This window comes from Fukomys damarensis, unplaced genomic scaffold (genome assembly GCF_012274545.1).
Source record: "Fukomys damarensis isolate Sample0158 unplaced genomic scaffold, DMR_v1.0_HiC HiC_scaffold_11, whole genome shotgun sequence".
In the NCBI taxonomy this organism is placed as follows: domain Eukaryota; kingdom Metazoa; phylum Chordata; class Mammalia; order Rodentia; family Bathyergidae; genus Fukomys; species Fukomys damarensis.
This window is the reverse complement of record NW_022900923.1, coordinates 37,775,693-37,789,871: the sequence shown is the minus strand read 5'-3', so window position 1 is coordinate 37,789,871 and position 14,179 is coordinate 37,775,693. Positions and strand designations below refer to the sequence as shown.

At 34.1% G+C, this 14,179-nt stretch overlaps 1 protein-coding gene across 1 annotated transcript in view; it reads right to left on the bottom strand.

Annotated features, from left to right (window-relative positions):
* The window catches only part of Nek7 (NIMA related kinase 7), a 70,697-nt gene that overhangs the window by 11,339 nt on the left and 45,179 nt on the right, over nt 1-14,179 (bottom strand). The window contains exon 7 of the mRNA XM_010635397.3: nt 2,470-2,564. Coding sequence (XP_010633699.1) covers nt 2,470-2,564 — 95 coding nt within the window. The remainder of the gene's footprint in view (nt 1-2,469; nt 2,565-14,179) is intronic.

The window sequence follows — 14,179 nt, the reverse complement described above, 5'->3', positions numbered from 1 at the left end:
TGTTAAAAAAAAAAATCTGAATGTCCCCTAAGGAGTTAAACAGGAACAGTATATTTTCATGCATCTCCTGCTTTGACAGATGAAAAATGTCAACTGTCCTGTTTTTATTTTCAAGCTTTTGCACTATTCATCTGGTTCATTAGTGCATCTCGATGCTGCCCCTGACAGCTGCTCGCCCTCTCCTCCCAGCAGCTGAATTTTTCAGGCTAATTTGATCCTCCACACTGAGACGATCGCTAGAATGATTGACTTGCTCCCTGACCTCCAGGGTCTGACTTTCCTGATTAGTATTCTGGGGGTGTCGAAGGGACGAAAGCCCACTGTCTGTCTTCAGGGCTGGTGGCAGCTCTCTTTTTTTTTTGAACTGTAAGCCACCAACCTACAACCCTGTAAGGATGCAATTGCTGCGCTGAACAATAAAGGAAATGTGTAAAACCTACTTTTCCATGTAAAGGTCCGTGTAGCAAAAGCACAGCATCTTGATTTTAATTAGTAAAGTCTACTTTGTTGCATATCAATTAAAACTGTACTGCTAGTTTTTTTAAGGTTCCAAGAATATTTGAAAGTCTAATTTTCTGAGTTTAAAATACATTTTTTAAAAAGCCTTCCTATTCCTCCACTGTTAATAGTAATTTCTTATTAGTGGGATAGGTGCAAAAGAATATTGCGGTGTTTTTGCCGACTTTTAAAAAGCTAAACTGCTGGGGTTTTAAAATTAACATTATATTCAAACATAACTGAAGGTAGATAAACATGATAAATCTTCAGAACAATTCTAGTCTTGCATAGAGAAAATATGAAAATGAACTGAGATGAGAAGTTAATATAAACCTGATGAATATTTTCACTCAAAATAATCAACACATTAAGACATAAATGTAGGAGTGTTTGAGGAAATAATTTCTACTTTGAGGATTATTTTAAGCACACATAAAATGGGATACTGCCTCTCAAAGGCAAAATTAGAATGTGAAAAATTATTTCATTTTGTTGAGTCTAACTCTAAAAACATTACACAAACTTCTCCCCCAAAACAGTACCTCAACCGAACATATTTATCACTGTTAAATTTAATCTCATTATTTAAAACTAATTTGCTATTAGTTTATATGTATACTTTTAGGTGTTTAAAGGGAAAGTATTGCTCTGATAGTATTGGACAATGACTGAAAGAATGATTACCTAAACAGTAATAAATATTTTAAATATAAAAGTAACTTGTAAATAGTACAGTAGTTTATTATCAAGCCACTTGTTCGCAACATATCAAAATATTAGCAGAATGTAAAATAGTGAGCATAAATCGTTTACAGTCTCGTGCATATATAGAAACATTGTTACATAGTTAATTCATAATTTTTCATAATAAAAATTGGGATGGGCTTATGTAAAAACATTTTAAAATCTACACTTGATCTTAGCCAAAAGGCCAAGAAGCGATAAAACATTTTAAAATCTAAACAATAAAATAATTTCAGCTTTCTTAAAACAGAATCTACAATCAGAAAAACAATAAAGGATCATAAAACATTCAAAAAAAAAAAAAGTGCCTCCTGATGTTTTACTTCTAAGTAATGGTGGCCAATTAAAACAGATGACCTCATCATATATTCAAGCCAGGAGGACAGAGACACAAAACAGAGTAAGAAATACATTGGTTTCTAGCCATCCACTGTACCTTTCCTTATGGAGACATGAAAAAGAGTCTATGCATTGTTTCCTCACTTTATTTAAACCTACTTAGATGTAGATTACCTTCAGTTAACTTTAGCTCAAAGTCTATATTATTTCCTGCCATTTGATGAAAAATAAAATTGTAAAAGTTACTTAAGATACTCTTCGATATCACTGCTTTATAACATAGGTAAAAATTTGTTAGCACTATGCTCTTTTCTATTGATCCAAATCACTACACTATTTCTAGAAGATCCATTTAAATGATCCATTATCTTTTAAGAACAAAAAAGAGAATAGTTCACTGAGCTTTACCAATAAAAATTAGTTTACTGTTAATGGAGACTAAACTAAGTGGTAACCTAGAAAAATTATCTATTCATATATTATTTTTAAAGATGAATTATACCCATGTAAATGTGAAATAAAACACTGATAAACATTTACTATACTTTCATATTTTAAATCCATTTCATTATACCACTTATTCTATAATGCACTGGGGAAGCTTTATAATTTGGCAAACGTGTATATTTATAAATATACAGAAAAGCATTCTATTAACATAAAAATTAGTATTTTAAAAAATTCTCAGTGAAAAGACGCAACCTAAAAATATAGGGGAAGTAAGTATGTGAGATTATATTAAATTCCACATGAAAGTTACTAACCAATGAGTTAATCTTCATAATTTAAATGCTTACTCTTAAACATTCAGAAAAAAGTATAAACTGTAAAATAGAGAAAATTATGTGAAAATGTATCAAAATAGGGATTTTTATCAACGTTACCTACCTCATACAGTAGACAGCCAAGAGACCAGATGTCAGATTTGAAGTTGTATCCATTTTCATGTATTCTCTCTGGAGACATATAGTAAGGTGTGCCCACTGAAAAATAAACCAAATACAACAACAAATATAAAAAAATGAAGATTCAGCTATGGCAAGGAATTACATATAAAATTTTACATTAAAAATTTAATAAAACATTAGGTTCAGAAATTGCTTTTTTTAGTGCATTTCAAAGTTTTAATTTTCCCTCTTCTCACTGTTCCTTAGAGAGCACATTAACATCAATACTGTAATAAAAAAGGTGTGGTGCTTTAAACTCTAACCTATTCCCCTTTGAAGAATCCAAGAAGAATTTAGGGAACATAGCTAAAGGAAAAATAAAAGGATTTCTAAGAAATCACTTTGCAACCTCAGTGATTCACACAGCCTTAATTTTCTTAAACATATGGGTTGCATCACCCAAACAATTGAGTGGGATAGTATAATAACGTATCTTAAACTACATAGTAGTTTATGGTAATTCAAAAGAAGGAATATAAATACTTCACAATTATTAACTTCTACAAAAACATCTCTGAGCACATGGTCCAGGCTCGTGATATTACAAATGATGTAACTGTTAACACTTGATGCCTCAGTTACTCCTATGTTAGAAAGACCTTTTTCTATCAAAGATTATATAATTATATATGTGAAAGGATTCTGACATTTTTATGGAAGTCTCAGTTCCTGCTACTACTGAGACCTTTTTAAATACAATAATTTTCTCTTGTCATTTTAGAAAATATATTAATTTAAAATAAAAGCATATGCATTATATTTTAACTGGTGAAAACATTTAAATGACAAAGTATCTTTAATTGCACATGTAGATAGCTATTATTTCACCACTGTTAATCAGCATAAGGCTTTTTATTTTAAAAAATCAGTTTGAGAATAATATTTAGGAATCTTATTTTCACAGGAAATAGCTACTGAAAACAAGCTGATACCCATGCAGAAAAGCGAAACCTCCTGATTAATTTTCAAGACTCTCCCCAGCTATTTACTATAAATCTTAATAAGACTAAATTCATAATCCTGAACAGTAGTGTTCAGATAGAGACAATATGAATAATCACACCAATATTTAAAGTGCTATACTTTAAGGCAAAAGTTAAGTTTTCCAAAACAATAGTTATAACCTAGAGAATAATTTGTTTGGGAAACTATACTGTGCTAAAAAATGAAAACAACAGAAACCATGTATTCAAGAAATCCTACCAATAATGGAATCAATTTTTACTAATAATGATTCCTAGTCGAATGGATGAAAGAGAAATATTTATGAAAATGAAAAGAAGTGAAAAAGGTATGCAAACAAGAGGATATTTACATATTCAGACAGGAATGAAGACAAACATTAAGAAATTATTTAGCCTTTACCTTAAAGACAAATAAAACTGCCAATTTCTGTGGTGTTAGAAAAGGAAGGAAACTTAGAAGGAGCTAGGTTTAAATATTATAGTGAATAAACACAAGCTACTTAGATTTGGGAGTTCTAGCCACTTTCACTTGTAGTCTGCATAGCACACCAATTACTGCAAATATCTGCACTCTCTCCATTTAAAGAAGGGTGGCAGGCACAGGTGGAATAATGAACAGGCTCTGCACAGGCTCCTGGTTTCAGGACATAAAGTGAGTGACTGGCAGTGAGGAATGTGCAGAGAGAGGCTTCACGGAATCCACAGGGGGCAGCTGAAAACAGTGAGGCTTGAAGGTTCAGAGTTTACCAAAAGCAAAGGTAATTTTAACCAGTAGCTCTGGGAAACCTGCTGATACATTAGGGGTTTGATATGAGTGTGAAAGATTGATGATAGGGAAAAAGAAGAACAAATGCTAGCATTTTACAGAGATTAGCCCCAGCATAACACCTTAACTGCAACACAAACTGAACTCACTGGTGACAACCCACAAGTGAAGAGAGCAGAGAAAAAGAATGATTAGGAATGCTACTGCACTTAAACTGCAGAAAATTTTGATGTATAAAGAAGCCTCTTCTAGTAAGCTGCTGGAGGTCATTATAATGTTATATGCTCAGTTAACAATGCTGTATTAAGTTTAAACACTGATGCTCCATATTATAAAGAACATCTTTATACCTAATACACGTTTTATTTCCACATGGCCACTAAATATCCTGAACATATATTAAAATGTAAAGCTAAGTATGCTACTCACCTCACTGATGGATATATTTCTCAGAGTATATGAGAAGAGTAAGTCTGTGCCTGTACTACAATTAATAAAGTAAATTCATAATTAACTGCTGAACACAGGTATAACAGACTCTAGTCTCCCTCTGGTGAGCTCCCTAAAATAGCCCTCTGCTCTGGACAGGCTTTCTCAAAGGGGTGCAGCCCCATCATGGCACACACTGATTTGTCCTAACCCTTTTGGAGGCCTAAAAGTTTATGTGCTCAGGAAGATTTGCAATACATTAAATGCAATGATATCTTTTCAACATTTCAAACATAATGAAGATATAATTATTCCCTAAAAACCTTTTTCCAACTCTGACAGCTGTCTGATTACTGTTGCCTCAAGAATGCAGTGACTTCTTTTAACAGCTACATAAGAAAAGAGAGTTGTACAGTGATATGATTAGACATTAAAACAATCATGAAAATTACTGTGCATTGAGACTAAAGGCTGCAGGATGCGAAATTCCACTTTTTCAATTTATAGTTGTGGATAAAATGAACACATTTTGCAATAGCAAATACTTAAGCCATTTTAACCTCTGACATGAGTAAAAGTAGATAAGAAATAGACAGTATCATTATAAAAAACAAGGAAAGGCTTGACAATAGGAGAAACCTGCCAACAACTGGAAATGCTATCTGACCTTTCTTATTAAAATATACTGATGCCGTCATTCAAGTTTAAAAAATCATTTCATGTTTCAAGACAAGGTATTCTATACATACATATTCTATAAGATAGTCTATAAACAAGATACTCTCACATTCATTCTGAATAAAAGCCCAGTTTTCAAAAGTTCTCTAATATATTCAAGAGAGCCAACAAATTCTGCTAACATGTTGCTATTATAGAAGATGAAACTAAATTAACTTTTATTTCATCAGAACAGGTTATGTAACGAACTTACTCAACAGTTTAGCTAAAAATTTAGCACTGTAATTTCCACAAAGACTTGAACAAAAGAATGACGGAACAATGAAAGAATCAGTCAATCTATCCGTCCTGTTAGATTTAGGTTGATTTTTTTGTGTGTTCATGTATACAAGGGCGATAGCAAAAAAAAAAAAAAAAAAAGGTCAAAGGCATGGAAATCTCACATTTTACCTTTGCTACTAGCTAGGACAGCTTAATTTTGCTTTAAAATTGCACGGCACTCCTAAAAACTACAAAAATCCATATGGAAAATTATATGCTTCTTAAACTATTATTTAGGAAAGCTGAGTGAAAGGAATATTGCTTCTTTCTGTTAGAATTAGAACAAACTTTAGAATAGAGAGCTTTGATCATTTCTTGTTGGGAAAATTAAAAGGAGACAAGCTATCTTATATCTGTTTGATTTAAACACACACACACCTTAATGAATTTCCATTTCTTGATTCATACTCACGAGTCAGCCCAGAAATTATGCTGCCAGACTGAATGGAAAGAGAACAAATTTTATTTCACTCTAACAAGTATTATCTGAGGCCAGTATAGGCTGGCTAAGTGGTAGGTAGATCAACATTTCTTCTGTGAAAGACATTTTTAAAGAATTGTCATCCTTTAAGCATAACTGATAAAATTTAAGAACTTTAACAAGGCTCTGAAAAATGCCTCACCACATTTTATTGTCACTTTGCTCCAGGCACTGAATTAAATGGATTACATGTATTATCTTGCTGAATTTTAACAAATGTTTATCAGGCCCATCACGTGGCATATACTGTTCTAGGTGCTGGGGAGACAGACATAAACAGAAATCCTGGATTTCAGGGATACAGTCTAGCATCATGAGACTGTTTACCCTGTTTTACAAGGGGGACATAAGGAGGTCTGGTAAGCTGTCAGACTGTAAAACTTGTAAAGTGTGTACATAAATTCAAATCTAGTTAGTTCTGTATTTAAGCAGAGAGTTATTTCGTTAAAACTGACCACTGTGAATATAACTGAAAAAAAAAAAATCTTCATCTTTCCAAATTAACAAACAGGGAAACTATCTAAAAGCCACAGCATGCATCTATGAAAAGCCAGAAATACAGGTACAGGTTCAACAGAACACATGTGAAGAGTATGTTAGTAAGCAGAGGCTGACTGTTTTAAATAACTATACTCACTATGGTGGCTGAGAGGTTAAATGTGCATAGTTTAAAGTTAGGTAATAGCTTCTTCCAAGAACAATTACTGAAGTGAAGAAAGAACTGAAAGTTAAAAATCAATCAGTGAAAGCACGCTCTAGTACTGACTGAAAGAACATATGCTGCCTTCACTGCTCCACGCCACCCTGGACAAAGAAAGGGTACGCGCCAAGGAGATCTCGCAAGGGTGCTAAGGAAAGGTGTGGAAAACAGTACGTGACCACTGGTGGCACCTGGCACCAAAACTGAAACTGCTTTAATGTCTGGTTTCTGAACACTAATTTTCCAAGTTGAAATGAGAAGATGTATCACACTTGGAAACAGTGTGGGGAACACGAATTTTACACTCCAGAGACTCCAGTGTGAAAATTCTGATATCTAGCTTGAATATCCGCCATGCATTTACTTTGCTGGAAATAACATAAAATCACAGAACAACTTGCCTTATTGTGAAAAGTAAATAAAAGTTCAAGCAATCCTATGATGACAGCTATTTCCCCTCATGGGATTTCAAATATTTGTTTAGACAAGGATCAATATTAGAGCATTTTAGTTCAATACTTCTCAAAAAATTGATTCTATTTTCAGGATGTACAACTAAATTCACACATGTACATTCAAAAGGAAAAACATCTTTTCTCTCCTGGGGGCCATGAAAGCAAGAAAAAGGTAATATATCAAAGCATTATCAATTTAATTGTTCTCATCTGTTTTTCTCACATCATTAGAACAACCAATTGGATGGGAAACAATTTAAGGCATTAATAAATACAATTTTGGCACAAATATTTTTCTTAAATAGCAGTTAACTATCAATACCTTATAGCCACTTTTATAGAATGCAGTTTTTATAGATTCATTTTCCTAATTTGATTTCACTAAAATGACTTTTCTCTTCCTATATTCAAGTCCATGGTAGAGAAAGCCACTGAGAAGAACGACTGCTAGTAAAGTGAGAAGCCCCTTGTGGAGTAAATACACTTCCTGAAATGGGCCCATGATCTCTGCTCCCTGATGTTATACTTACTTGTTATGGTACATGGAAAAAGGGACTTTGCAGATGTAAGGTCATAAGTCCTAAAACAGGGAGCTTACTATACAGATGATCAGTGAGAAATGCACATCTCTTACAGCAGGGGCAAGGAAGATCCCAAATGTGAGAAGGACTCTACATCCCGCTGCTGGTTCTGAAAATGGAGGAAGGGAGCCAGGAGCCAAGGTATGCAGGCAGCTTCTAGAAGCCTGGAATGACCCTCATCTGACAGCCAGTGAGGAAAACAGGGATCTTAGTCTTAAACCACCACAAAACTGAATTCTGCTGACAACCTGAAAAGACAGAAAATATTCTCTGCTAGAACTTCAAGAAGTCTTGTAGACACCTTGAGTCTAGCCCAGTGAGAGCCATGTTGGACTTATGTACAGAAGTACAAAATAATAAATTTCTGTTTTAAACTACTAAATTGGTGGTAATGTTAGGTAAGCAACAGAAAATGATTAGTAATGTGTTAATGATTCTCATATTGCATGGAAGAGTGGAACAATTCAATATACTCAGGACAGAGTCTACAAGAACTCCACTTAGGCATTGGGGAGGGTACAGAAAAACTTTTTTTTTTTTAAACTAAAATACATAAAGTTTGTCTTCCAAGAGCTGACAGGATCATTTTGAGAAGGGGTGTTTTCTCGTTTCTCTTGGAGGAGAAGCCAAAATACCACCATAGGAAGAATATATCAAAGAAAGTGCTATTTGAGGGGTAAAAAATAATGATCTTTTCTAATTTAAATGACATCTGACTTGGTCACTAACTGATACAACAACTCTACACCAGGCAATCAAACCTACTCAAGAGGAAATGTGGAATAGAAACAGTTAAAGCTACATGGCACCTCAGTCTAGCATAAGTAGTTGAAACTTAATAAAATGTTGGTTATAAATTGACCAAAATAAGGTCCTTATCATAAAGACCAACGATAAGATACAATGATCAGCAGGAAAGTAAGGCGAGATCAATACTCCAGTGAACCTTATGAATCACTCTGGATTTAATGATGATTTCTCTGTTCAGAATGTCTCCATTGAGAAAGATGAAAGCTCCCTAAGGTTGCAAGGCCCCTATTTCAATAACAATACTCCCTTTCCCGTAAGAGTTAACCCTTTGGCTGCAGTAGCTCCAAATGTAGCGCGCGCACACACACACACACACACACAAACACACACACACACACACACACAAAGTAGAAAAAAGGTACAGTTTTAAAACAAGAAGTCAGATGTTTTTCCCTTATCTCAGCACCATGAACAATGTTCACATCCATTGTTTCTGGTTTTCTTTCTGGACACAGAAGTGAACTACTTTTCCCTGCCACAGGCATTGCCATTAGACTTATTTTAGACAATGAAACGTGAACAAAGATAATTTTCCATTACATTCAAACCAACAGGATTAGTTAATAGCCAGTAACTGATTTTCCATTCTCTCTTCCCCTTGTGAAATACAAAAAAAAAAGGTTGATAGGAAAATAAAACATTGAAGCTGTTTGAAATGCCAAGTCACCACAGGGAAGTACTGCAGCCCACAGCCCTCAGCAGACTTTAGGGAAAGAAGACAGCAGGTGTCAGTACTAAGCAACTGAGATTTGGTTTGGATTTGGGTTTTTTGATAGATTATATTGCAGAGAGAAATACACAACCAAAGCTAACTTTTCTATACTTAAATTCATCCTTCGCAAGTAGTTGTCATAGGTCCATTTCATTTAATCAATTCTTAAGTATTTATTACATGCAATGCCCTCTTCCCAAGCATCTGGGAAACATCACGGAACCAAAATCCACAAAACTTTACAACACAGTTAAATCAGTGATCTCAGTTTCCTAATCTGTACCATCCATGCTACTTATGACACAACAATGACCCTAGAGAAAATGTGCTTTAAAACTGCTAGGAAATGATAAAATGCTACATACATATTCACTGCTACCATTATTAATATTTAGTAGCAATTCAGAACTTTTCTGGGTTATGACAGGAAAATATGGGTACGTTGATATAATTTGACTAGAAATCATATTGCATATTTGGATTATAGAAATATTGTTCTGTTATTCTGCTATATAAATAGTCAAAGGTGAAAATACTTGATCTCTTTGCAAGTTGCCTCTGGGTTGGAATATTAAATTTGTTGAAAGGAGACTTCAGAGTATGTTAAGAAAAAGAAATTCACCAGAACTACTACTACCTCTTGTGCTATGACAAAAATGACAGCTTTACCACTGCACTGAAATTTCACAGGTTTTCATGAACTTTTAGTTTTCAGATTATAGGAGCCACTTTAGCTAGAGCCCATTTACCTCTGTTCTTCAGTGTCTCTCATCTAGAATAAGAACAACTCATCTGCACATTAAACATGCATCTGTGAAGATTTCAGGGAGTGAGTGATTTGCAAACTATAAAGAACTACCTTGCGTGTTATTCCCACCTGCAGAGGCACAGGGAACTCCGTAAATGATTTATGTTAGACCGACTGACAGGACCAGAGAGCAAGTTAGAAGAATGTCCAGAAGTAGATAGAGAAATAGCAATCTGCCAATAAGTAAAACAGCGTGAAAGCACTGTAGACCTATATAATGTTTTCCAAATTGGAGGTCGTACAATCCATCAATGAGTTGTGAAGTCAATTTAATGGGTTGCAGCTAGCATTCTATTTTATGAAATAAAATAGAACAGATAATATGAGAAGAGACTGCATTTGTAATGGAAAACAGTTACATAAAACTTGCTTATGTTTCCATGATGTCACAATATTGTTGGGAATTACCCTCAAGAAACTTGAAAGTTACTGATCTAAACTATCACAAAGCTGGATTCAAAGGTGAGCTTTGTCTCCATAAATCTTTATGATATAGATCAGATGACAAATTTTCTAACATTTTTTTTATCTGTAAGGTCAGGAATACGTGTGATATCCTACAATTAATCTCTAATTACATCCCCGTCCAAGTCATGTGAAAGCACATGAAAACCTTAACATAAATTCTTATATGAAACAAAAGAAGGGTGAGGACAAAAGAACAGAAGGATATGTATCAGATTCCTAATAACTAATAACTGTCTGGTCTGTGGGCTGGTGAGCTCCAAAACATGGTATACTCTGCTCAGATTCGTGTCGTACATACGAAGACAGTCTAAGAGAAAGATGAAGGCTTTGGGGACACAGAAGGATCTGTCAGCAGCACACAACGCCAGCCATGCTTAACCTGAAGCTAATAAAGGAACATCATGGCTGTTGTCTTCAATTCAGCTCATGTGGTTCTTTTCATGACCACCTTGCAAAAGCATGCCACCACTGCACTAGGAATCCAATGGTTCCCCCAAATCTGTTCTTGTCACTTTTTCATCTGCTCCAGCAGATCTTCTGTAGGCAAAGCTTACCCTGCATCTGCCCCTTGTAGGTAATGTCCTTCAGTCAGCCTGAAAGGTTATGTCTTTGGTTCATTTATAGCTACCTCTTTTGCATCTCTTGAATCTTAATTCAAAATCACTTCCTCAGAGATGCCTGCCCCTTTCTAAAGTAGTTTCCCTACTAGTCCCTCTCTTGCATATCACTAAAAAAAATCATTTTCTTTATTTGCTTTATGATCTATTTTCTCCTACCACAAGATAAGCTCCCCCAAGACACTTGTCTCACTGAGACTACCTTCCTTCTCCCTAGAATAGCATTTGCTTAACACAGACACTAAAACTAATATTTGAATGAATCAATTTAAATAAAATCAATGAATTACTCGTTCTTTTCCTGTATCTTCACCACCACCATCTTAACAGAATGAACTTAAACCATGTATCACAGTGTTCTGAAAATTATTGCCTATTTTGATGGGAATTAGAACGGATAAACACAAGATGGTTATTGTCCACATTTTTATTTTTATAAATCCAGAAACTAAATCTCAGATTAGTAAATCAGGCTGGGAATTTAGCTCATTAGTGCCACTGCCTACCTTGCAAGCGCAAGGTCTTGAGTTGGATCCCCAGTAACAAAATAAATGAATCAATGAATGAATGAATGGCCTGATCAAGGTCCTGGAAGCAATGAACACACAAATCCAGGTTCTCTACAGAACATCATTCTATTTCTCAGGGTCAAAACAAAGTAAAAGGAAAAGTAAGCTGTTGCAAGATGTGGGAAATAAAGCCAATAAGTAATGTGTGGAGAGTTAGAGGACTCCTAACTACATAACACCCTGAATATTGTACAGGATTTTTCACAACTTGAGAACTGTCAAATATTTGGAGAAAGTAACAATCACATGTCTTGGAGGAATATAACTCTAGGGGCAATAATACAGAATGGATTAAAGAAAAATATTAGAAGCAAAAGAGGGTATCTCCTATTCTATTATTATGAAATAATTATGTACTAAGCATGGAAAGTAGATAAAATACGAGACAATGTACGTGGTAATGATAGCAGACAGGGAATTAAAAAAAAAAAAAGTGAAGGCCCCTGAAGATTTTTCAATTTTGAGGATCTGAACACAGTTTGAATACCAGCAATATTCAGATTTAATATTTATAAGTTTTAATCTTTGTAGTCAAAGAATTATTATTCTATGACATCATGCCTTACAGCATTGGTTCTGAAAACTGATTGGAAATATGGCCTTCTATAAAATTTTACTTGATGTTGAAAATAGGGTAGAACTGTGGACATTGTTACATGTTAAATTGTTATAAAATCAAGTGATACAGATGAATAAAAAGACATGCCAATCTCAATTATAAATGACTCAAGTTAAAATAGTATCTTTGATTTTTAAAAAAGTATTTTGTAAAAAGCAAAGCATATATGCATAACTATAAAAATGTTTCTAAAACACTGTTATCTATGCATTTTAAAATTTCTCAAAATATCTCCTTTACAAAAGTTAGATGCAGATGTCACCATAATAGACTATAAAGTAAAACTCAATCATATTACTCAAGAACTATATCCATATGTAATTTCATTAAAATTTAGACATTGTTTTATGGGAAAATCATGCCCTACAAATTTTATCCTCAGTAAAATCAGAAAATGAATCAACATACAGTGGAACAGTTCTCATGTATTCTGTGATCAAAACAAATTTGTATAGTCAGCTATATTTTCAATTACTTTTCAGCACCAACTCTTACAAGCAAACTTAAAATCTGCTCTTACAAATATGACAACATAGGAGAGTAGTAATTCTCAAAGTGAAAATCAGAACCAAGAAAAATAAGTGTCAGAATGTCTATCTTTGTTATCTTACATACATTTTTGTTAGTAGATAACTTTTCTTGATCCTTAAACAGGATATTTTGCTACATCCAAAGAACTACAGTAATCTAGAGTTCAAACTTTAATTTTTGGTGTTCAAAGCACACTATCCTAAGTGAGTTGATTTCAACAAAACTTAGTATTGGAAATTTTTAAACCTATTCAAATTAATTTTATTTCTATATCACATAATTTGAACTAGCATATCACCTAAACTTGAAGATGTATTTGTTTTTGAACCATGTTAAGAATTTTTGTGATAGCCAGGCGTGGTGGCACACACCTGTAATCCCAGCACTTGGGAGGCTGAGGCAGGAGGATTGCTGTGAGTTTGAGACTAGCCTGGGCTACATAGTGAGTTTCAGGTCAGTCTCAACTACATAGTGAGACCCTGTCTCAAAAAAAGAATTTTTGTGATAGGCAGTATCAGGCACACTAAGATCACTTTTTGAATTGTTGAGATCTGGGTTTGACACTAATACGCTGCACCTTTAGGACTGGATAACTTCAGCATGTTCAGAGTGACAGTCTGCAAAATCACATTTAAAGACTATGCTTGTCCACCAGGTATGCCAGCTGTGTGCATGTGTGTAACTGTAACCTTGTTTTTCTAAGTAAGTTAATGACAGAATCCTGTTACTTCATTCCGATCAGGAGAGTAACAAAGTAAAAACATGTTATCTTTACTCGTGACTTGGAATAGTTTCACGTTTTTTCACAGAAATCCTCCAGTAATTTACAATAGAAGCACTGTAATATCACAATACGGCTTTACTGAAGTGGTACCCAAATTTAATGTTTATGGAATTTGATCAAATTGCTGAATTGTTTCAAAGTTAGAAAAGCCCTGTAAAAATGTAAAGTAGAAGGAAAAAGCAGCATTTGGCATCAATGTGAAATTTTTTAAATTACTTGACAAAACAAATTCTGTGAAAATTTCTCCACCATATTTTACACACAACATGCAATATTTGACATTCAGTGAATATTTACCGTATACCTGTTTATGTGCCAAGTACTGTTCCTAGATAAAAAAAAAACTAAATGTCAGCT